The sequence below is a fragment of the Channa argus genome, chromosome 1, assembly GCF_033026475.1.
Source record: "Channa argus isolate prfri chromosome 1, Channa argus male v1.0, whole genome shotgun sequence".
In the NCBI taxonomy this organism is placed as follows: domain Eukaryota; kingdom Metazoa; phylum Chordata; class Actinopteri; order Anabantiformes; family Channidae; genus Channa; species Channa argus.
Window position 1 is genome coordinate 16,553,471 of NC_090197.1, and position 25,064 is coordinate 16,578,534.

Below are 25,064 nucleotides of genomic sequence, written 5' to 3' on the forward strand. Positions count from 1 at the left end.
TAAATTGATTTAAGCAAAACAAGTACAGTAATGATTTTTTTTTTGAGCCTTATCCATTGTTAACAGTTTAATTTAGGGTTGCTTAATAACATTACACATTCACAATATGCCTGACTACTTCGGCATACTTTTGGCTAGAAACACAGTTCGAACTTCAAAATGTTCAGCTTATAAAGGATGTTAATGCATGTACGCAGCTTTTTAAATATCTTTTATACTTTTAAAAAATGCTTTGATGACATCACTGGCAAAATGCGACACATAATTGCCTTTGATGTTTTTCCCTTTTAAGCTTTTGAGGCTAACTGGCTTTGAAGTTGCCTAACCAGTGTATAGGAGAGTGACATTTCGTTTCGGCTATTTCAGCAAAAGCAAAACTTTCAGCTATTTTAGCAAAAACAGTTCAGCTTTTTTCAGCTTATATGTGAGACCTTGACCTACTGGGACTTCAACTTTTACATTATGCTTTGAAAAGTTCATAGTAGTTTATAAATTATACTTCAGGTTTTTGACTTAAACCTTGCGACTCAGCTGTTATAGTTCTACAGTTTCCAGGATTTTTATGGTACTATTTCATGTTAAATCTACGCAAAGCAAAACACTAAACCTTAATTTCTGCTTATTTTCTACTTCTACTTTCTACTTTTCTACTTACATTTTTATAGTAGACATTTCAGCTATTCTAGCAAAAGCAAAACTTTCAGCTATTTTTAAATAGTTCAGTTTTCAGCAAAAGCAAACATTTGAGCCTTTTCCGCTAAAACAGTAAAACTGGCATTTCAAGAGAATTATGCCTTTAATACATGTTCTTTTAAAACATTAAATTGTAAAGGTACTCATCAGTTCAAAGTTTTTAAAAAGATTTTTAAGCTACCAAGTGTGGTTGTCTGTTGCCATAAGATAATGATCAAAGTAATTGACAGGGTTTTTTTAACGCACGAAAGATGCTCTTTGTTAAGGAAAGTGTAAAGAGAAATGGAGAGGTAGACAACTGAGATAATTAAACTATTCAAAATGGTTATGGAAATTTCTGTACATGGTATTTGTTCACACTCGCTTCAATTGCAGTAGTCTTTTTGATCTAGGTATTCTTGTTTGTTTTTAAGGGAGCAGTCAGAGGTCAAAGTAGTCCTTAGCGATGTGTGTATTCCTAAAAACAGTCAACACAGTGCAGACTGCTTCGCAGTTTAAAAGTTTTCCAGAGTAAAAAAACAAGTGAAATCTAAAAATGTTTTGCTTACTTGGGTAGTAATGCAAGTTTCTGTGTAACCACTGTGTATCCTTCTTATTGTCCTCTGTCTCTGTAGCAGCTGCTAACTGGCAAGAAGTTCTGGGAGACTGATGACTCTGGGAAGGATGGACCGAAAGGGATCTTTCTGGACCAGTGGAGGGACAGTGCATGGGGTGCATCAGGTATTTCATAGTTTTGGTTATGTTTGTGGTTCTGAGGAAAACAGCAGGTGGTTATAAATGCAGAAACTTCATAAGCACACCAAGAAACAACCTGAACAATGTCTGGTATTTATATAATCCTGCCAGTTCTGTGAAGTGATATATTTTGAGATAATATTCTGTTTCATATTAAAACAATGTAGTTATTTCTGTGGGCACACTAACAAAACAAATGCTTTTAGGAAGTAGTCTGACACCTCATTTGTGCATCACCTCAGGGATGTGGAGAAAGTTACACACAAGTGCTCATTTGTAGTTGTTTGGTAGTTAAAACAGCCAATTATGTATTAGACAGCATATTTGTTATACTTTGTGCGCAGATAATACAACACAGTCAAAGGTTCATGTAAGTCAACCTAACATACACCCCAGTCCATGTGCACTGACACAAAGGAATCCCCCATCTCAAATAGATACTCGGAGGCCACTACGTTAGGTAAACATGCACTAATGCAATCCAGTACAATGGCTCTGAAATAAATTAATGTTTTTGTCAGGGGTGTAACGACTGAATAAAACGGATACAAATGTCCAGTATATTGTATTTTGATACTGGAAGACACAACCGTGATATTTAGACATCCAAGTCAACGGTATGGTCAAGCAAGTGGAGTATAGTATTGGCAGTTGTGTTGCGGGTGAAACACAGTTTGTGACCATATTCTATAGTATTTTCTTCTTTAATATTCCTAAATAATTTATTAAAACGCAAAAACTTTTTCTACTTGTTTTTCCCCCCCACCTTATTTCACCCTTCACTGCTTTCTTAAAGAAACAGAACATAAAAATCAGAGAAATAAACTGAACCATGGTTTAAAACTTGAAATTTGAACAGAATTGTTTATTCAGAGAATAGTTACAACCCTTGTTTTTAATTTACCTTGTGGGGAATGTGTAAATTTAGTCACACTTTTTAGTAATCGTATAACTATCCTGTTCACTCACACACAGCTGAATAAAATCCACTGCAATACCACACTCTCTCTAAATAACTGGGATACTAAGAAATAACCTTTCTCCTAATCTGGTAACAGCTCTTACATGCAGTTTAGAACCTTGTTACTGAAAACCACTTATACATGCAGCAGAAGAGTAACCTAAATTCTTCTCCAGCTCAGACTTATTTTTGGAAGCCTGGCACACTGACTTTAACTGTATATTTACAGAAGATGCTTCTTTGTGACTTTTTTTTGTGTGTTTGTGTCACAGCAGAGTGACAGCACAGGGGTGAAAGAAAAACAAAACGGGTACATGGGAGCAGTCGATCTACAGTATGAACTGTCTGGATTTTAAAAAATCCTCTGCGGAAAATGACTTATGTAGATTTCTATGAGCCACTTGGTTTTAGTAACATTTTTTCTTGGACCTTTAGGCGCAATTTTAAAATGAATCTTTGACTCAGCTGCTTGTTCCTGTCTGCGGCCTTTAATTAGGGCACATGCGCAGTTTAGAGAAAGCTTATGTGTATCCATAGTAAATAAATCTCCATAAATTCTCCAACAGAAATCTACCTGAGGAAGCCAGATTTCCCTAAAACCCAACCCTGATTTTGGAAACCAGTTTTCTGGTCAGGGTTTTTAACACTCCGTCTTCTTCTCCCCTCAGATCACTCTGTGTCGCAGCCAATCATGGTGTCCCGTCGGCCAGGACAGGGTTTCCATGGTGGTGGTGAAGTTGGGGTGGGTTCTGTGATGTCACCACGGTCTGAGAGTGGAGGTTTGGGAGTTAGCATGGTGGAGTACGTCCTCTCCTCCTCACCGGCTGACAAACTAGATTCCTGCCTCCGAAAAGGGCCCTATGTAAGATTGAGAACATTCTTTTTTTATCTGTCCAATAGAATTCAGTCTTTTACTTTTCTTATTCTTCACTGCACACAAATAGGAACGATCATTGCTTTCCTGTAACAAGTTAAGCAACCATGACCTGGATTGCACTCCTCATTTATCATTCTTCTGATTGTTCCCTGTCGGAACAATAAGGCAATGTTGTTTCTGACACCCTCTATATCAGTGTGTCCTCCACAGGAAGTAATTTTCGTATATGTGCATGTTGGCATTTTCTCACTGAATCGACTGTTTGATTCCCTCATCACACAGGGGCAGAGGGATGGAGAGGTGGAGGAGGAGAAGAGGGAGAAGCCGAAAGCAACATTTGAGGGAGAGAAACTAAAAGATTTGACAGAAGGTGAAGCTGATGTAATCAGCGACGTCATTAACCCTAATGGGCTGCCTGTGCAGAATGGCCTCGATGTGGATGTCAAGGAGTTTGGGTAGGACTCAATATAACACACATGCTTTTCTATTTCCCTGCACAGATTCTGAGGGCCTTCAAATGTAAATTTACAATTTCTTTTGTCTTGCCTTACAGTCGCCCCCCAGGAAACATGCCGGCCCCTGGTCCTGAGGGGGATCTACTTGGAGGTCCCGGGGGTGTAGGCGTTGAGGGCCTGACACCACTGGGTGGGGGTGGAGGTCCAAAGCCCCCTGAAGACTTCTCTGGTGTAGAGCAGGGTGGTGTCACCATGGACCCCATGGAATCAGTAATGGAGCCACTTCAATTTGACTACAACTCCCAGATGCCCATGGACTCTGCTCCCACTGTGGGTCTGTTTGATTACACTAATCAGCAGCAGGTAGGGGCAACAAGCAGAGACTCATTTAGCTCAGAGAGAGAGAGAGACTATTCTTAAGTGTCATTTAAATATGATCTGCCTGTTTTTAATCTCTGTGCAGCTGTTTCAGAGAAACAACGCCCTTGCAGTGCAGCAGTTAACAGCAGCCCAGCAACAGCAGTATGCCTTGGCAGCAGCACAGCAGCCTCACATTGGTAGGATCTGCAAATGCATGCACACACGAGTAAAACGGGATGTGAACATTCTATTTAATATTTTAAATGTATCAGTTATACATTTTGCTTAAAGCAGGTATTATACCCTCAAATGCTGCTAGAAGCTTTTCTCCAGGCATATTATTGAAAATGCATTCTGCAATTCCTATCATTTTTTTTATGTTAAATTATTAATAATGGGTCAGTATATATATGTACAACTTTATAACCAGGGCTCAACAATAATGCGTACCCAGGGAAAGTAAACTGTATGATCGGACAAGTGGAATGCCTCATGCAGTTGCCCAATTGGGCAAGTAAAAAATAAATATGACTGTCTGTAGTGTTTCTCAGCATTGATTTATGTGAATTCCCCCCCACAAATTGGTAAAAATCTTATGTCATTATAGAGCTGTGTGCAGTGTGCTAGTGTTTATGACCTCTTTTTTTCAGGTGAATGAGAGACTGGATCCTTTTAGTTTTTATTTGATGCTGTCCTACCCCTGTTTACTAACTTCACTAGAACTTCATTAAGCATTATTAATGGATCCACGCTAGCCTGATAGAATTTGGCAAAACATCTGTGTTGCTAACAAAGTTTAGAAAATAATAATGTGTAGCTTCCCATTTTTCCAATTGTTTAGCAATGATCATCATGTTATTTTATATTATATAAAATCATATACTGCCTTTATATACTACCCCAGCAGTATAGCTGTGCCACGCTTAACTTTGAGCCATGTGTTTTCTCACCATTTACAATGAATTTTTATAAATATAACCAATAAACTAACTAGTAAACTGACTCACAGTTTTGCCTCATTGTGAGCAGCTCTCCAACATGTAATTTGTCAACTTTACAACTTAAAAACTCGAAATGTAAATAAATCTATAGTCAGATTTAAAAAAAAAAAAAAAAAGAAAATCAAATAATATAACTACTTAATTAGGTTATATTTTACTATGAATAATCATCCAAAACACAGGCACTACTTGCAGGGTATCTCTGTACCTGGTACATCAGGTAGGGGACCGTCTGGTTTTTACATATATCTGTAACAATGAAAAATCGGGCAATAATTCAGCAAATAGTTTTAAGTAGTATGCATTTACAGTGTGGGCTCTATTTATTTTATTGCAATAAAAGGGTGTAATTAACGCTCTCCACTGTATGTATTTTATTATGCATTATTCAAAGGGCCCCTTACTCTCATTGATGATGATCGATGTTTTAGGCTTCCTTTCAGAATCTAGAGCCGCTTAGTAAATATCAGGTGTAAAATCAGACTACAGATGTCAAATTAATTTACTCGATGTGTTTCGTAAACTCTTGCAGCACTGATTTACCTTTTCCCTCTGTTATCAGGTCTGGCCCCAGCATTTGTGCCCAATCCATATATCATCAGTGCTGCGCCACCAGGGACAGACCCTTACGCAGCCGGACTAGCAGCAGCAGCTACGCTTGGTAAGACGTGCTCATTATGAAGTGGATCTTTAAGTCTATTTAAATGCTATTAAATGGCTGTTGTTAAACGGAACCATTTAAAAAATGCTTGTTTTGATGCATTGTGCTCACATACTTGGAAAAATCAGCTTTCTTGGATAACCGGGGAACCGATTTTACTTGCACTTAAGAAAACTGGTTACTTGAAATCTGCGTATAGATGCAGCAAAATAATAATCTGATTTCTTCTCTACATCTGACTTATTTTGAAACCTGGCATACAGATCTTAACTGAGAAATCAGGCAAAGAATAGTAATATTCTGCTGCACACATACAAGAATTTCCAGTAAACAGGTTTCTGGATATGTAAACACGATTCCCCGAGAACCTGAGAGAGAGTTGGTTTGCTCTAGCCCCTACTGTAAGTACATGTAAATGCACTGACTGTTGTCCTAACTTACCAGTAATTCATTTGTTTGCTTTTAGGTCCGGCAGTGATGCCCCCACAGTACTATGGTGTGACCCCCTGGGGGGTCTACCCTGCCAACCTTTTCCAGCAGCAGGCTGCTGCAGCGAACAGCTCAGCCAATCAGCAGGCAGCAAGCCAAGGCCAGCAGAACCAACAGCAGGTTAGTTAACTGCTCACCACAAAGCTGGCATGCTGATTGCCACTGGCTCACGATGTTACTGTCTAGTCTTACTGCTTTACTTCGATCTTTTGGAAGAAAAGTAGCTTATGAGCCAGTTAGCAGAAAACTGAGGCCCCTTCTAAATATTTAATGCCACCATGTTTTTGTATAGGCACCTTCTTGTAATCATGAACTTTTACAGTTTTTGAATGTCTTTTGAGCATCTTAGTTTGTATTGTAGATTGATGTCTCTCTTTTTGTAAAGGTGATGCGTGCTGGGGGCAACCAGCGACCTCTGACCCCCAGCCAAGGTCAGCAGGGTCAGCAGAATGACCAGCTGGTTGCAGCAGTCAATTCAGCTCTTGCCTTTGGGCAGGGGTTAGCAGCAGGAGTCCCTGGTAAGAACAACACAATACAGTAGTTTTATTTCTATTGCCAATAAAAATAAGTGTTAAATACTAAAACAGTGCATAATTCACATATGTACACAATAGTCTACAGGAAGTACAACATACTAAAGTAAGGTTACATAGTGTCTGAAAGCTTTATTGTTGCTGTCTTTATCAGGATATCCAGTCCTTGCCCCTGCGGCCTATTATGATCAGACAGGGGCCCTGGTGGTCAACACTGGAGCTAGAAGTGGCCCTGTGCGTCTCATGGCCCCTGCCTCTGTCATCATATCTCCTTCCGCAGCACAAGCAGGTAACACAACAATGCATTTAAAGCCAAGTGTGAACTGCTTTTGCTTTTTACTGTAGACAACAGGACCATGACTCAAGAGTCTAATGCATGCAAAGCAATGATTACTTATTTGGGGCTTTAAAAACATGTCCTCGAGTCACAAGAACATGCATTTAGGAGATCATGAGCCTGTATCTTCATGTCTAGCCATTATTACAGCGAGTTGTCGTAAGTGTTGTTCAGAATCAAAGTGGAATTTGGGTTTACATGTGTATTTGTGACGATGTAAAGAATTGTTAGTGATTTAAAAAAAATATATGATTACTTACAGATGGTCAAGGAATCTCAACTGAGCTAGAGGAAAATGTATATTTCTCTCACTTTACTCTCTGCTCTCCTGTCTCATTTTCAGTTGCTGCAGCAGCAGCATCCGCGGGTGGTGCCAATGGTGGTCTTGGGAGTGGGGCCAATGGGCCATTTCGTGCTATGACGTCTCAGCAGCCTCAGCAGCAAGGTGGCCCTGGTGGTGCTCTAGGAGGAAGCTCCTTCTATGGGTCCTCCTCCCTCAGCTCCTCCTCCCAGAGCTCCTCTCTTTTCTCACAAGGTTCTGCACAGCCTGGGCCAGGGTCTGCCTCCTTGGGCTTTAGCCAGCCTGCCTCTTCTTCCCTCGGTGCAACTCTGGGGGCACTGGGAGGCTTCGGCACTGCAGGTAGTATTTGACACTTTCAAATGGAGAATGATCATTAGTGGTTTGCACTAATACATGACAAACATTTCACATTTCCTTTAAAAACTTGTCTATATCATTGTCTCCCTCTAGTGGCCAACTCCAGTGGTGGCAGTGGTTCCAGGCGGGACTCCCTTACAGGCAACAGTGAGCTGTACAAACGCAACCCATCCAGCCTCACCCCAATTGGACATGGAGGGTTTTATAATGGCACCTTGGGCTTCAGTCCCTCCCCTGGCCCTGTGGGCATGCCTCTACCCAACCAAGGCCCGTCCCATTCCTTAACACCCCCGCCTTCACTGTCCAATCACAGCTCCTCATCCAACCTTAATCTTGGTAAGTGGGCATTTTCAGTGTAAGTGAATGGTTTAAACCAACTAGTTATAATAGTGATCTTAGAGCGTGCCAATGCCTTTTGAAAACACACATACACACTTTGTCTACACTCTAACTTCTTGTTAACCAAAACTTCTTTGTTTAACAAGATTTTGTTTTGCAATGCAAACACTCAAAACCCAGTGTGATGACAAATTGACAGCCAATTTGAGGACTCATAACTGCATTTACATGGAATTGAGTAACTGCTGTACTCTCAGAAATCAGGATTTCCAGTAATTGAGGAACAGCGTTTACATGCACCTAAGAAACGTAGTTACTTGAAACCCAAAAACCACATGCAGCAGAAGAGTAAGCTGATTTGTCCTCTGGCTCTGACTGATTTTAGAAGAAAAGGTTGCTTTCGAAAAAAATTAAAATTTTCCGTGTTAATGTCAGAGCACAGTGAGACTCATTGTGTAAAGGTGTGTGTGTGTTTGTTTGCCTATTTTATGATTTTATTGAGAGAATAGATTGTGGTGTCAGTTAATTTCTTTGATTGTAAAACTCTATGGGACCTATCTTGTCCCCTGAAGGTTAGCTTTGTGTTCCAGGTTGTGCTGCCATCCAGTGTTGTTTTTATGCTGCAGAACTAAAATGTTTTAGTAAAACAAAAATTTCCATGAGTCTTTTTAGTTCTGCAGTGTCATCAATTAAAAAGTCCAGCCCACTCAGTAATCCTTTCATGAGACGTTCACTGCAGTGACTTAGTGTTATCTTTATGAGCTTTAAAAGATTTATATGCACTATGGCCAACAGAAAAGTCAAATTTTTTGACTATGTAACAATTGTCTCTGTCCTATTTCTGAACCCACAGGAGGTCTCACCAATGGCAGTGGACGCTTTATTTCTGCTGCCCCAGGAGCAGAGGCAAAGTACCGCAGCGCTGCCAGCTCAGGCTCCTCCCTTTTTTCACCTAGCAGTCAGCTGTTCCCATCATCCCGGCTACGCTACGGTATGTCAGATGTGATGCCATCTGGCCGCAGCCGGCTCCTGGAGGATTTCAGGAACAACCGCTACCCCAACTTGCAGCTGAGAGACATTGCTGGTCACATCATGGAGTTTAGCCAGGACCAGCATGGCAGCAGGTACTCATGAGCAAATCTCACTCTAGCCTCTAATATGCAAGACAGAACAGCTAATCCAATATGCCCTGAAAAATCATAAATATAATATATAATAATATATCATTATTTTTGGAAAGAAGTTGGCAAAGTAAATTGGAGGCCACTTTGGTGTCTGTTTTTTGGGTCTGTTTTGATTGAACCACAGGTGCCTTAGACTTTTCTATTAAGTAATCCATTAGTTCATGGTGGCCAGACTGCAAATTCCAGGCATTTTCTTTAGTCTTTCACATCATTTTCCTTTTTATGTCTGATTTTTGCTGGGACTCTATTACTTCACCTCACAGGCTGCTTGGTTCCTTCAACTTTCTGTTTTTTTTTTGTTTGTTTTTTTCCCCACATTGAATTCCATCTTTGTCTGACAGTTCCCTCAGGTTAAAGATATAGGTCTCTCTCTCCCACCCCCCTTTGTGTATTTGTCTCACCTTATTGCTCTGTTGCACTCTGTGTTTGCCTTTGAGTTCATCCAAACTTGGTAAATCGTGTTAATATGCTAACTTGGTTTTGGAAGGCAGTCTGCATTCTTTCTCAGGAGACTTTCAGAAATTGCGAAAATGAAAAGTCAAGAACTCAAGAGCACAAAACTAAGCTGTGGAACTTAATATAAAATATGTGGTTAATGCAGGCCTTATCCACTTTCTCTTACAGGTTTATACAGTTAAAATTGGAGCGAGCCAGTTCAGCTGAGCGCCAGCTTGTCTTTAGTGAGATACTCCAGGCTGCCTACCAGCTCATGGTGGATGTCTTTGGAAATTATGTCATCCAGAAGTTCTTTGAGGTGTGTATTAGATGATACATTTATAAAAACACACTTCTGAGTCACAAAGATTAAATCCTTTAGGAAAGCTCAGTCATTCTATTTTCCAATGTTTTTATTTATTTTGATTTGGTTTTTTTACTCTTTGAGATGTGTTTACTACTGCTAATGTATCATGTACAGTCAAATGGATTAAAGGATTATTAGGCTTATTTTGCGTGTGTGTGTGTGTGTGTATATATTTAGTTTGGCAGCTTGGACCAGAAACTGGCTCTGGCAGAGAGGATTCGGGGTCATGTGCTGTCTTTGGCCCTACAGATGTACGGCTGCAGGGTCATTCAGAAAGCTCTTGAGTTCATCCCCTCGGATCAGCAGGTCATTGTAAGTATGGTAGTTCCCTAGTTATTGGATAATAGTGTAAACTGTACCTTTGCACTAACATTACTAGACACCTCTGGCAATAAACCTGCTTTGATTTGGGTTTTACTGTCAGAAATAAAGGTAGTGAAAAATCCCATTCTCCAAGTTATAAAGCATATGTGTTCATAATTCACTTGTGAATAAGAATGTATTGCATATGGGTCACTAATTTGTGCTTATATAGCAAAACACTGCATTGGTAAGAGTAGTGCTGCTCAGGTTGAAATTGCTTTTTTTCACCCCATCTACATTATGGGTTTTATGTTGGAGCTGCCTCATGTTGCAGAAGGCTAATGATACAGCGGTTTATATACAAATTGTGAACTGCAGGTCTTAAGATGTATCTGGCTCAATATCAACAGGAAATTATTATTTTTTTAATTTACTGGCATTGAGAAAAGGTACAAGGTGTATGTGTGTGCGAGAGAGAAAGAGAGAGAGATCCATCTTTCCCTAATGGACCTCAGTAGATTTCTCCAGGGCAGCTGTTCAGACCTCAAAGCCCAGTATTATTTGTTGTATTGAGGCACTATGAAACATGAAGGAGAGTTTGGAAAATGCTTTGAGGCAATATTTGATTTCTCACAATTACATTGCTTTCCTCTTGTTCTGCTCTCCCCCTTCCTCCACCTCCGTCTTCCTCCTCTCTGCAGAGTGAGATGGTGCGGGAGCTGGACGGCCATGTTTTAAAGTGTGTAAAGGACCAGAACGGCAACCACGTGGTACAGAAGTGTATTGAGTGTGTCCAGCCTCATGCGCTGCACTTCATCATAGACGCCTTTAAGGGACAGGTGGGTCTTCTCTGTATTTCGACATGCAGCTACTGAGAGCTGTCTGTGCTCAGCTTGCATTTACACATGCACTGTCACTGCCTTGAGGCACCAAGCATATTGCCAATGCCAAAGTACATAGACACATGCACTCAGTTCTTTGCAGGGACATAATATGTTGCCATGGCAATGGAAACCTCCGCCCAGTGGCAAGCGCCGTCGTCTATCCACCAGCTAAATGTTACATTAGCATAACGTGTTTTCATTTTTTGTGTGTGTCCATGCATGCCCCTTCTTGTAATGTACAAATGAAAGGTTTTAAAATTTCACTTTGGATGCTTTGACAGCAGATCTTACTTTTGTGATTGTTTTTTGCTCTTTACACATTTGCATGTTGTGTAACCAACTGTCTTTTGCTCAGGTTTGTTTGTGTAGCTGAAAGCTTGTCAGGAATGTGCTTTCACCTACCCCTGCAGGGGTGGGTTGGGTGTATGAAAATATGCCTGTGATCGTTAGGAGATGTAATCCAAAGGTCTCTCGCCTTATTTTTCACCTTAATTGAAACCTGTTACTGCCAACTGCAAAGAAACATAAATGTCATGTTTAAGCTCCAGGAGTGCTTTTGTGTGTGTGTGTGAGGTAACTAACAATGTATAATTACACGACTTTTAGGTATTTGCCCTCTCCACTCACCCCTATGGTTGCCGGGTCATCCAGCGCATTCTTGAACACTGCCTTCCTGAACAGACCCTGCCTATACTAGAGGAGCTCCATCAACACACAGAGCAGCTAGTGCAGGTAACAAACATAATCCAGTACTCATTTCTGTCTTTTTATATCCCCCATTTACATTTTTCATCATGACATATCAAGTTGACTTTTATATAAAGCTCTTCTCAGAGCCTCCAGAGTTTTGAAGTTGGCTGTTTGTTCGGTGTGTTGTCAGATGCACCAGCTGTCCTCGTCACGTTTCAGTTAATGCGTCTCAATCATTTGTTTTATTTAGGACCAGTATGGCAACTATGTGATCCAGCACGTTTTGGAACACGGCCGAGCTGAGGACAAGAGCAAGATAGTGGCTGAGATCAGAGGCAATGTGCTGGGACTCAGCCAGCACAAGTTTGCCAGGTAAAACCCAGTACCAACAAATACACACAAGGTTTCAGTTTCTTCTTAAAGGTTTTTTATTTCCTTACAATTGCTGCCAAAAACTCACCTTTGCACTCACCTCCTCCTTTTCCTAGTAATGTGGTTGAGAAGTGTGTGACCCATGCATCACGGGCAGAACGGGCGCTACTGATAGATGAAGTGTGCAGCCTGACTGAGGGCCCCCACAGTGCCTTATACACCATGATGAAGGACCAGTATGCCAACTATGTGGTGCAGAAGATGATTGATGTGGCTGAGCCCACCCAGCGCAAGATCGTAATGCACAAGGTTGGTGGAAGGAAAATTGTGTTCCTATATGACCCATCAAAATGTCAGGACAAAAACAATCATATTTTTCATTTTACCATTTGATATGTTGTCTTTGTACTCTCAACAAAATGAGGTTTCAAATTATTTGCTTAGAATTTTCACATTGGACATCAGTATGCTCTTGCTCAGGTCTGGTGTTTTGTCACAAAATGAAACGTGAGATTACCGATTTCATAGTGTAATCAATTATGGGTTTGTTGTTGACATTGGGTGTGTGGTGCAAAATGTACAAGTAAACCACATGGTAATGCACAAGTTAAAGCAAACGCACCAGAAATGGTCTTTGACATGTGTACTGAACACATCAAACATCTGTGCTCCCACAGATCCGGCCCCATATTTCCACCCTGAGGAAATACACTTATGGAAAACACATCCTGGCCAAGCTGGAGAAGTACTACATGAAGAATGGTGTTGATCTGGGTCCACTCTGTGGCCCCCCAAACGGCATCATGTAAAAAGATGACCCCCCTCTTCCAAAAAACCCCACCACACACCAAAATCAAGTGTACTACTTGATTACCCCCCACCCCACCCCCAGATCATCATGTCTTTTTATTGCCATCATGTCTACCACCTTCCCGTCTTCACTGGCCTTTTCAGAAGGCATTTTACCCAGTTTCCCCACTGAATCCCACTGGTGGAAGATGTTAAGTACCGTTGTTGCCCGTTTCCATGGCAACCCTTCAGGAGGAGCCTGTTGCTACAGGCAGTTTTAGTTTTTTTCAGATTTTGTTTTCTCTCCTCCACCCAAGCCCAGGCCTGCTGAACTGGGGAAGGGAGGAAAGAGCTGGGAGTGGAGACCTGCCCCACTCCCTCTTTTTGTTTGTTTTTCCTTTCATTTGCCCTTTGCATTATTTCTGATGACCTCAAAAGTCATTTCACTTTTTGCTACTGCTGCACACACAATCCCCCCTTCCTCCCATCCTAGCTATTTACCACTATGAGATGGAACAAGTATTTAATTTGTCACAGAATCATAGACGAATACACACACGCCATCAGCTAACCAGCAGACAGATCATTTAGCATGGGAGATTTGTTTTCTGGTCTTGCTTCTATAAATATAACGTGTATACTTGGTGTAGACCTTTGCATATATATATAAATATATATATAAAACTTTGTAGTTTTTTCTGGTTTTTGATGTTGAATCTGTATCTATAATGTATCCTAGTAGTGACCACATACTTCTGACTGTATAATTGTACATTTGTAAACCCTTGTAATGTAAAAGTGCTTTACCACCCTTTTTGGTATGAGAAGAAAAAAAGATAAAAAAAAAAAAAAAGCTCACTCTGGAAAAAAAAAATCTTAGAAATACAAACCCTGTGCATTTCAGTGTATATTCTCACCTCCTTGGTTGTGACATATAAGTTGTTGTATATTGTAAATTGTAATATCAAATTTTTGTTTTGAAAAGCCCTTTCTATACAGCGTAGTATTTGTACAAAGATTCGCCACGCTTGGTTTTATCTTCTCACTGCTTAACTTAAGACGATTTCCCACTGACTTGTGGACACGTTCTGTTAGACTCAATGGTGTTTTCTGCTTTTTTTTCCTTTTGTTTTTTTAGCTCTTTTATAGGAATGCTTTACCCCATAAAATGGGTCATGTATGGGTATACTGGTTGGGTGACTTCATTTACCAACCTCTAAACTCACTTGATTATCCATGACTGTTTTTAAGGGTAAACTCATGGATTGTACAGAGGAGATTCTTGTGTTTTTTGGCATTTCTCTAGTGCTGTAAGTGCTGTATCATACTGTCCATGTCCTTTTGGGTGAGAGGCCGCCCGCCACAGCGCGGTGTACATTTGGAGCAGCCTTGTGTATATTTACTACGAGCACACCTGTAACCATATGTGTATAGTTAAACAGAACCTGTGTATGCTTATTGCCTGGGCAACTATTTTTTGTAACTCCTGTTGTAGATTGTCTCTAAACAATTGTGTGATCTTTATTTTGAAACCAAACTGAACAAAAAAAATCTTTGAAAATTTAAGTGACTCGTGTGCTTCGTTGCTACGCTGTGATGAAAAGATGACGCAGACAAACTGCTTATGATTCCTGCTTATTAAGAGTCTCAGGGCCAGCGCAAAAGTTTTAGTGCCGCTCATCTAGATGGATCTCTGCAGTGATACATGAGTCACAGGGGGGACGGGAGCTAATCCTGTGGCTTCTCGATAAATGTGACTGATTACTATGGCTGAATCCTCAACATTGCATCTGTCTAATGACAAGCAGTAATTCAGTTACAGCAAAACTCCTCCCAGTAAATAGTAGCAGTTACAGTAATTAATACTGATAAATATTTTGTTTCACACACTATCACTAGTTTCATTATATACCTGACTATTGGCTCATGAGTGGATAAGATTCATCTTGTCAGAACAAGTCCAGTGGTGTTCTGAGGAGGGAACAAAACAATAGTAAATCCACCCAGTAGCCTAATGCACTGAGAATAATACTTTTGACATGAGTAATGAGCCCAAGGTTTTAACAAGATTATCAGGCTACACTGTGGCATTGAACAGGTGTCAACTCTGCAGTGTAGGATAAAATAAATCTACCTGTCTGACTTTTGTTTGGAGCGTGCTGGGCCTGAGTGAAAACAGCAACATGTTGCTTTGAAAAAACAAGTCAGGGTGGATGTGATGTTGGGGGCAGAAATCCTACAGCTTTGTTGGTTTCTCAGAGCAGGTAATAAAACCTCAAGATGTGAGAGTGCATTGCCTGCAGTGATTTTAAACCGCCTGAATGTTGTAAAATCTGGGTATGGTAAGATAGTTAAGCCCTAAAGGGAACTCCCCCATTAACAGCTATTGTGTTTTAGGTGGTTTGTGGTAATGTGATTAACTGCAAAGTTGTTAAGCGATATACAACCTTAGAATAGGTCCTGCATTGTTACTCACATTGCCTGTCTTACACCTCTCCTATATGGGACCCTCCAACTGGATACAGAGAAACAAAACCAAAGAAGGGTCACCTTTTTTTGTGATCAGTTTGTATGTATTTTTGATCTTTTTGTCTCTTTTTAGTATTTCCCCCCCCTTTCATTTTGCCCTATTTTATCCATTTTGGTTCCCATGTGTCTGATACTGGTGATTGTGATCAAAGATTTTAACTATATATAACAAAAAACAAAGGAAAGGTTTTGCTGAAAATGGTTTTAGGTTTTTTTACAGGACTATGATAGTGCCATAACTATAACATCCCATATTTTTGCAAAGTCCAATATTTTTCGCGTTCTTTTTTGGTGCAGTTCTTCAAACAAAACAGCCTAATCTACTGCTGTACAGCACTAGTGTACCTTGATCAAGCTCTAGAAGTTTTTTCCAAGGGCAAGGATAACTTTCAAGCTTCATTTAAAACGTTATAGACCGTGGAGTTGTTGACCTCGCTAACATATGCCAACCAATTGAAGGTGTTAGTAGGTTTCAATTTCCATTTGTGATAAGTGTTTCCTTGTGCAGCGACAGAGTCCGCCCTATAATTGTTTGTACTTTACACAGTAACCGTCGAGCAACGGCTCAACTGCACGGTTGCTAGGCGACACAATTAGGCTACAGAGCCAGCAGAGCATGAATATTCATTCCTCTTACACAGACACAGGTGTGACTGCGCTCAGCCAATCAAAGCGGAGCACCGGGCCCCATAAAGGTGTGGACGTAATGGGGAGCATGAGCGCTTAACAAAAGCCTCAACCTGGGTGCAGCCATGAATACCTAGCGGTATGCAATGTGACCTGCCCCCTTCGTGTGTGTGTGTGTGTGTAGAGCGGGTGCCTAAACGAGCTGCAGGGGGCATCCTCACCATTGCTTCCTTAGACCCTCCTCCACTCCCTTCGCCCCATCAAGTTGTTAACACACATAAACACTCACTCACACACAGACACTCACACACAGACTCCCAGGCCAGGCAGCTTCGCCATAAGGAACATCCTGCTCTCAACGGAGAGGGGGAGGAGAGAGAGAGAGAGAGAGAGCGCCTGAGTGTGTGCTCAGTGAGAGAGGCCAGAGAGAGCACGAGTGTGTATTGAGCGCAAGCTAAGAGACGGAGTCTGGCGTCTCCCAATAGTAAATCTACCAGGTCCTGAGCACCACAAACTCCGAGAAACCGACAGAGACAAAGGGAAATAGGCAAAATCTCATAGCTTTACTGGTGACGGGACCAGCAGCAGCAGCGGCGCCTAAAGCCTAGGATTAAAAAGCCGGACTACAAGGACGGATGGTCGCGCGGACGGGCGGTGCGCTCTGAAGTTGGACACACTGCTGAGACGCCGAGACCAACCAGGAGCAGCAGCTTTTGTTCCCCCACCTCCCCGAAGGCAGCGGCGGCACCGGGAGGCTGTGCCCGCACACCCCGACCATGAAGCTGCCTTGGCTGTTGGCGTTCACGGCGCTGCTTGCTCACTCCGCCACGGTAAGCACGAGTCTCCGCTCTTTTGTTAACGGGGGGGAGCCCGTGTGCACATAGGAACCAGGGCAATTATGTGCATGCGTGTGTCTGCGCGCGCGTGTGCGCGCGTTGCGCCATCATTAATGAAACAGTGATGGTCGGTGATCGGTAGGAAATCCTCCTCCCGACCTACATATCAGCCCTCACTGGCCGTCCGTGACTCCCGTCTGGGGGTCCGGCGACTCCCGTGCACCCCACCCCCCGCTTTTACGCAAACACGCACAAAAACACACCAGTCTTTGTCTCATATCGGGTTTTACTATGGCCTGTGTCCCCTCGAGTCAGAAGGTGTGTGTGCAGGGTCTGTGTGTGTGTGTGTATCGGTAATTAGCGTGTAATCTCTAATTGAGCTTGATTACGGGTTTTGTGTGGTGCCTCGGTATGTGGCGTCTGTGTCTTCATCTCACATCCGGCTGTTAATTTGGGGGGTTCCAGTCATACTGCGGGTTAACGATTTTATTACCGGGTAGTCACTGTGGGACGTGTCTGTGTGTGTGTGTGTGTGTGTGTGTGTGTGTGTGTGTGAAGGGATGATTACATGTCCGATCTCCAAACTGTTCGGCGCGCGTCCCTTCAATAACCAGATACCGCTGCTCATACTGTCCCAATGTCATAGTCCGTCCGTCTGGGGGCATCCTCGCGTTCTAACCGGAGGGGTGTGTGTGCGGCAGTGTGTGTGGCAAAAAGTGGGTGGGGAAAAGGGGAAGTTAACGGCGGATGCGGTGCACGAACGAAGGCTTGGATGGAATGATGTCATCGGGAATCGCGAGGATGGAAGCAGATTGGGAATGCGCGACCCCCCCCCATCATCACCACCACGTCTCTCTTTCTCTCTCGCGCCACACACCTCCTCTCCGGAACCATCCACGCCGAGCATTACGCGCACCCCCCTATACCACCCCATCATAGCACGCCCACACCTTCCGTTACCGATTAATCCAGAATTATCCTGTGAGGGGGAGAAGGTTGAGGAAGAGGAGGGTGCAAGCTCATCATTGAGACAAAAAGAAACCAGCACCGAAAATGATCAAAACCCAGATCTAGATTTCCATTTAACACAATATTCTCACTAGGCTCCTATTCATATAATATTCCTTAAGTGTGGAGCTAAATAGGGAGTTTACAGTTTTCTTTATAACACTGCACGATGTTTAATCTCGTTTTAACTTTACAATCCATGGTCACATTAATCTATCGACCAAAATGCAGTTAGGGCCCTACAAGACCCCCACATAAAGCCCTCAGTGCATTGTGTATGTACATAAAGCCCTCAGTGCATTGTGTATGTTTGTACATCCTGTTGCCTCCATCATCCTGTCGCCTCCAGTCCAGCCACCACTCCTTTGCTGCAATAGTTCCTAACATAAAGACCTCCTCCAGAAATGTTTTAAGCAACCAAACATATTTTCCTGCTTGGTAATGAGTGTTAATTCTGTGTTATACTATTTTACTGGAAAGTGCATTTCACAGTATTTAGTTTAGCTTAAACTTACAATGTCCTAAATTCAAAATTCTTTCTTAAGCAGATAAATGCGGGAACAACTTTTTAGTTTCATATTCTCATTCAGCAGAATAAAGTCAAGTCACAAATAAACATATTTAAATAGAAAGGAGCTTTACTCTATGTATGTGGTTTTAGTCATTGAGCAAATTATGTATTTAGGAATACCAGGTCAGACCATGCAGAACCCTCCTTAGCTGAAACAAACCAATTGCATACGCGAGTGAACTTAGGGTTTCTGGGCCCCTTTGACCTCTGGATCCTCATGGCAGTTGTTTGCTTTTCCTAAATAAACTTTGCCTTCATTTCTTTACTTGGACACAATTTTGTATTGTCAGCATCTCAGAGTGCCGTTTCTGCTGTGATACTGTGCAGCTTTTGGCAGTGATTTTCAACACCAAACACACACACACTGATTATTACTGGGTCAGTCGGTTGCGATCTGTGCCAAAGATCCTTGGCGTCCAGCTGACCTAATCTGTCTTTAAGTGTTCAGACGGAGACAGGTGTAGCACACACACACACACACACACACACACACACACACACACACACACACACACACACACACACACATATATATATATATATATATATATATATATATATATATATATATATATATATATATATATATATATATATATATATATATATATATATGTGTGTGTGTGTATATGTATACACACACACGTACACACAGTTAAATATATACTGTGTCAGGAGTGCTCATATGGATGCAGGTGTTGCTTGAATAAGTAACACACAAATCAACAGTCTAATAATTGCAGGACTTACCTCAAGCAACCCAGGCCTTGAACACACACGATCACATGGATTTGCTGACAGGATTTGTTTAAAAAAAGCCTCTTGGCTTGAAACCAAGTGACTCATGTGTGTGTATGTTTTTTTTTCATGAGTGATCCCTATAGTGTTGAGACTCTGGGTGTTTCCTGTTATTAAAGTTTTGACATCATATCCGGGTGACTATATTTTACATGGGAGACTAATTTTCCCACAGACATCTGTTGTGTCCCAGGGATAGGCAGTGTGTGTGTGCATCCGTCTGCATTCATGAGAGCGTTGGATGTCCATCTGTCTGTGTGTGGGCTCAAAAATAGTGAATTTCTGCTGCCAAAAACTTGTTCTCGCCAACCCTTACGCCTTGAAAAGTGTGCGATAGAGTGTGTGTTGCAAAAAAGCATTGTGTTCTTGAGGATCATGTTTAACTCGGGGAATGAATCAGTGTTTTGTGCCTCCGATAGCCGACAAAGCCCCCAATAGAGAGATGAGGAGTGAGAGAGAGGGAGCAAAAGAGGAGAAAAATAGCCCAAACGAGGCGGATTGAGGAAGAGAGGAATGTGAGAGGCAATTTGACACAGGAAGTAGGTCCCTCTCACTGCCCTGGAGGACAAAGTCCCTTCACAAACACACACACACACAGACACACACACACACACACACACAAGCTGACAGGTAGAAAACACTTCTTGGGTGGAGGAAGAATTCTTTCAGGTGTATGTGTGTAAGAATGGGAGGGTCACCTTCCAGTGAATACAGGAAACGAAAAGGATCATGGTTCATATCCAGAGTCACATTTAGAAGGGCGATGTCTGGAGGTGAACATGGACGGAGAGAGAGAATAATGATAGCCTTCAGTGAGAAAAACATTATGCCCCCCTTTTCTCTCACTGTCTCCTCCCTTTGGCTATTTATGTGTGTGTTTGTATTGGATGTGTACACATGCTGCTCACCCATATCTGAAAGCAGTTTCTTATCACATGGGGAGGACCAGCTTGGCATATGTGCAGCACTGACTGAAATGAGTTTTTCTTTCTCACAGAGAAAGTTTACTGATTGATTCAACTCAGAAGAAATGGAATTTCCCATTTGCTATTAGACTGATAAGAGTATGAGGGGATGGAGAAACCAGCTTTCACAATACCTGTTATATCAAGGTGTCCTCCCTCTGACAATAGAAGCTCTGAATTTGAAGCCAAATCTGGAGTTTTAATACCTAAAAGTAACTGAATGCTCAGCCCTGTACAGAAAACTCTACAAAACAGAGGCTGTCATTGTAGTTTGTCAATGCTCAAAAGACCATGTAGTGACTTCTTGGACCTTAAATAATGTGGCTGTCATATGTGAGTTGCAAAGAGTTTATGCAGCTTTTGTAGCAAGAAGTGTGAAAAATAATGCTTTTTACAATTCATTTGAAAGATTGGGTTTCAGAAGTGCAGAGCACATAGAAAGTTGGGTGACTTCAGTCACCTTGCATTTACAACAGGAAATAGAACACAATGATGAAATTTGTTGCAGTGCTTTCGAAGATAATAGCAGTCCAGCAAAAAAATAGAAAATGTTTATTGTTTTGGCTGTGGTTCCTGTCAGGCTGCATAAAAACCTCCAGCAATTAGAGGATAGATTAGTGTGCATATAGTCTGAGAGGCCAAATGCATGGCAGAGAAAGAGGATTGCTCTTGACTAACCCTTGTCAGCTAGTGCTAACAAATAAAGGTGACTCAGATCAATATTTGACTTGAAAGTGCTGAGAAATTAAAACGTGCTTTTGTGTTCTGTGGAATTTAAAATTCAGAATAAATTTGTACTTGCTTATATACCTACAGTACATGCAACAGCACTGTGAAGCCTTCAAATATGGGGCTGAACTGCCGCACACATTATAACTCTGAGGGTGACCAACCTTTGCCGTTTCTGAACTCATCTCGAAATATTCAAGGCAGAGCATGTGCTGCCTTTGTCCGCAAACCTTAAATGGCTAATCATTAGGTGGATGGTGTAGTACTTCTCACCCTGGCTCTGTCTCTGAGTATTGTTTCTGTATGGACTATGGGGCATGTTAAGTTTGTACCAGCCACCGCTCCGGTGGAGATTTGGAAGATATGACTTCAAGCAACACATATTGGTAAGCTGCACAAACACTGTAAAGCTTCCCATTTAATCTTTTTTGCCCCTGTAGCGAACTGCAGAACCTCTTTTCAAGTTGATAAAAAAACCTCCCAGATCTTATTTATTTTCCTCTCTTTTTGAAAACACTTTTAGTTACTGTTTGTGTTGTTGATGTTTGGTTATTACCTGTTTGTTGCTCTTTAATGTATCTTTTATATTGCTAAATCACACTGCTATATGATTTTATTGTGAATAAGTTACAACTTTTGTGAGCTTGGCTTGGAGTGTATCTGTTGTCCAGTCATTGTTCAACACTAAACTTTCCCTCTTGGATTGTGTTCAGGTTCTACATTTTACAAAGAAAGCAGTTTAAGCCTCAACTCACCCAAATGGAAACTTTGGTTCTCACGATATCCACCAAGACACACAAGTGCCGACATGCTTGCTCACATTTATGCACCGATGCACATTAACATTAAACTCCTGATCATCTTACACACTGCATTCACATACACACACTAGTGAGTGCTAGTGAATATTCACAGTGGTTTGCTGCAGTTTTGTTGATTCAGTGAGTCAGAGGGAGACGGAGAATGCTGGAGGTGTTTTAGGTAGGTCAAAACAGGCTAGAAACGCAGCTTGTGCAGATGCTACACACACACACAACCAGAGTCTCCTTTGCAGTAATTGGACAATGCTGTGCAGACATACTCACATGCATATTCTCTGGAGAGGGGGTTAGATGAATATAGAGACAAGAGGAGGGAGGGAGAATAGAGGAATGGAAAAAAGGGAGGTGTACAGTCCATAAGATAATGAGAAAGAAGGAGGGAGGGGATAGAGAGAGGTGAGGATGGAAAAAGAGTTAAGGTAATGGTGAGATTGGGATCGTAGATAACAGGGGAAAGGCGCAAGAGTGTGGAAGAAAGAACAGGGGAAAAAGAGCATTGAGAGCTCGAAATGAGGGAAAAGGAAGCACAGAAACCAAGGGAAGGAAAGGGACCAGGAGGGGAAAGAGAGTGGGAGGCAAGGGAATGAGTGATGGAGGAGGAGAAAGAAAGAAGATGGGGATATTGGGACATGAAGAGGGAGAAGGGGGAAAATGAGGGCTGGATGATGGGGATGACAGCGAGGGGATGGAGCAAGGCAAAAGAGATGGAGATGGAGCCAGGATGGAGGGATGCTAAAAGAGAGAGACAGTGGGGGTGGGGGACGGAGGCATGCACTGCTCACTCCCAGGAGACTGTGCCTCTACCTGCTCTCCACGGCCGTCACCATGACAACCACCATGGCTGCTGCTGTCACAGCTCTATCGCCTCCTCTTTCATTCTGTTTGGTCTCGTTTTTTTCCCCCTGTTGCCTCTGTTGCTTCTCTCATTCACAGCTTTTCATAGCTCATTCTCTATTTTCTGAATCCACTCTTTTACTTTTTTCTTCCTTTATTATTTTTTTCCTCCCTCTCATCTTCTCTCTTCCAACTATTCTGCTACATTAGGAAATAGAGACAGGAGAAGGACTTGTGTCTCACCTATATAGTACAGAGTATGTGTTTGTGTGTTTGTGCTATCACAAGACTCTAAATTAGAGAGCATAAATGTAGTGCCGTCTCCCAAAACCACAAAGCATTCTGGGATCTCAGTGTGTTTAGAGCTTTCGCTATAAATAAAAACCCCAGAAACAGGGCACCTCCTTCGTACGAACAAAACCTGTGTGTGTGTGTTGTATCTGTTTAAGTGAGAATCAGAAATGCGCTCCACCAACATAACATTTTCAGTCATATCACATGTGTATTTATATCCCTTTAATACAACTCTGTTTACTCATGTGTGTCAGCAATGTCGACTGGGTAATTAAGTTAACGAAGGGCCACAGAGGTGAAGTCATATAGAGCTCAAACCCAATGTAGTCCAGTGGGACTGCTGTCATGTGTATTTCTGGGCAGGCAGCTGATAAGAACAGGTTAAAACCTTTGTAAAGCTTCGCACTACTGACTGGACCCAGAGTGTCGTCCTTGTAAAGCCGGCCTCCATCTGACCTCCAGCACTTGATTCCCTCTATCTCCCTCTCCATCTGTTGGGCTGTTGGTCTGTTTTGGACACTGGAGTCTTGATTTAGTCAGCAATTATGGAGTTTTACTTAATTTGTAGCCTAAACAGTGGTCTAATAAATTGGGAAACTTTTGTCTGTTTGTAAAACAGTCCAGTCACAAATGAAACAAATTGCTGATGTGATTCGATCCATAGCATTTAATTTCATATGTCCACAGTGTCTGTTTGGTTCAAAAGTATCCAATGGATTAATTGATGGATAATAAAGTCAAGTCCTTCTCTATTGGCTGTTAGGTTTCTTTAAGTCACTATTGTAAAGAGTGTGTTGGTTTTCTGTTGTGTTTCTGCCTTTATCTCTTCTTTCATCATCACTATACTGTTGACTTAAAATGACAGATGATACATCATCTTTTTCCAACTTCTCTTACATTTAATGTTGTTTAATGTGTTTTGGACTGTTGACCTTTGTCTCTGTGGCCGTGTGATGGCTGTTTGTCCTTTTTTCTCATTTAATAGTCTAAACATTTAAATGCTTGATAATTGATGATTTGAGGATCTGATAAAACATTGGAGCAAAGTCACAGTTTTAATCGCCTTTGCTCTGTACCAATAGCTGGCTTCACAGTCTGCATTGGCAGAGCCATTTCGAACTTGCTCTGACTGGAAATGCTATCACTGCCCGTGATCCTCTGGGAGCACGTCTTTCAAATGGGCTGCTATGGCCACTCCACCCTGAGTTAGTTTGTTTGGCCCTAATAGTGGTAGAGTGCTTGTAAATGAAGACACAGTGGAAGACACAGAGTGCGTCCGCCCAGGGGAATGTCTTTAAGGTCCTACAGAACAAGGTAAAGATCAAATCAAATGGGAGCTTTATCAGGCTAAATCAAAACATCAGAGATTTTATTTGCATGAAAATGTGAATGGCTCGTAGAATACTAATAGCAATTTATGAACGGCTTTTATAACTCAGGGAGTGTCAGTGGTTGCAAAGAAAGACACTTAGCTTAGCATTAGAGGCGTAGACTGTATAAATGCCACCATTTTTGTTTTCAACCCATTTTGTCTTTAATATCAGTGTTAGTTTTTGCTTTGAAACAATGTTTGTCTTTGAAAACAAAGTTTATAGACATGAATTCGACTTATCTCCTTTATCACAGAAATGAGTGTTTGAGACTAATATTTCGTCACAGCTTCATTTAAATTCCCACTGTGACAGTGATCTGCCTGTTTGCATACTAATATAAACAACTTGAGTGTGTTTTTGTGTCTAATTGGTCATGGGGCTATAGGAAGGACACAGGTTGGGAGTTTTTATAGATGCTTAAAGCTTTCAGGCCTTCAAGCTTCCTGAGTGGTGCACGAAGGGGGTTCTGTATGGGTGTATATTTTTATATGTGCATGTTTACATTTAAAACAGAAACAGAAATGGCGAAAAAGGAGCCCCTGTGCACTTGAACAGC

At 41.7% G+C, this 25,064-nt stretch overlaps 2 protein-coding genes across 5 annotated transcripts in view; both read left to right on the forward strand.

Moving 5' to 3' along the window:
• The window catches only part of pum1 (pumilio RNA-binding family member 1), a 23,611-nt gene extending 8,922 nt beyond the window's left edge, over positions 1-14,689 (forward strand). For 2 of the 3 annotated variants that reach the window (XM_067502465.1, XM_067502448.1), the window contains 19 exons: positions 1,308-1,413; positions 3,058-3,251; positions 3,549-3,721; positions 3,820-4,084; positions 4,185-4,278; positions 5,645-5,743; positions 6,210-6,352; positions 6,618-6,750; positions 6,920-7,054; positions 7,446-7,742; positions 7,854-8,096; positions 8,953-9,223; positions 9,908-10,037; positions 10,263-10,397; positions 11,090-11,227; positions 11,879-12,004; positions 12,213-12,334; positions 12,451-12,643; positions 13,012-14,689. In XM_067502465.1, coding sequence (XP_067358566.1) covers positions 1,308-1,413; positions 3,058-3,251; positions 3,549-3,721; positions 3,820-4,084; positions 4,185-4,278; positions 5,645-5,743; positions 6,210-6,352; positions 6,618-6,750; positions 6,920-7,054; positions 7,446-7,742; positions 7,854-8,096; positions 8,953-9,223; positions 9,908-10,037; positions 10,263-10,397; positions 11,090-11,227; positions 11,879-12,004; positions 12,213-12,334; positions 12,451-12,643; positions 13,012-13,143 — 3,129 coding nt within the window. In that variant the 3' untranslated portion in view covers positions 13,144-14,689. The remainder of the gene's footprint in view (positions 1-1,307; positions 1,414-3,057; positions 3,252-3,548; positions 3,722-3,819; positions 4,085-4,184; positions 4,279-5,644; positions 5,744-6,209; positions 6,353-6,617; positions 6,751-6,919; positions 7,055-7,445; positions 7,743-7,853; positions 8,097-8,952; positions 9,224-9,907; positions 10,038-10,262; positions 10,398-11,089; positions 11,228-11,878; positions 12,005-12,212; positions 12,335-12,450; positions 12,644-13,011) is intronic. The other variant, XM_067502456.1, reaches the window with a different exon arrangement.
• A 1,861-nt stretch (positions 14,690-16,550) lies between these two features.
• Positions 16,551-25,064, forward strand: part of sdc3 (syndecan 3) — a 32,399-nt gene continuing 23,885 nt past the window's right edge. Inside the window, exon 1 of one of the 2 annotated variants that reach the window (XM_067502528.1) lies at positions 16,551-17,109. In XM_067502528.1, coding sequence (XP_067358629.1) covers positions 17,056-17,109 — 54 coding nt within the window. In that variant the 5' untranslated portion in view covers positions 16,551-17,055. The remainder of the gene's footprint in view (positions 17,110-25,064) is intronic. The other variant, XM_067502519.1, reaches the window with a different exon arrangement.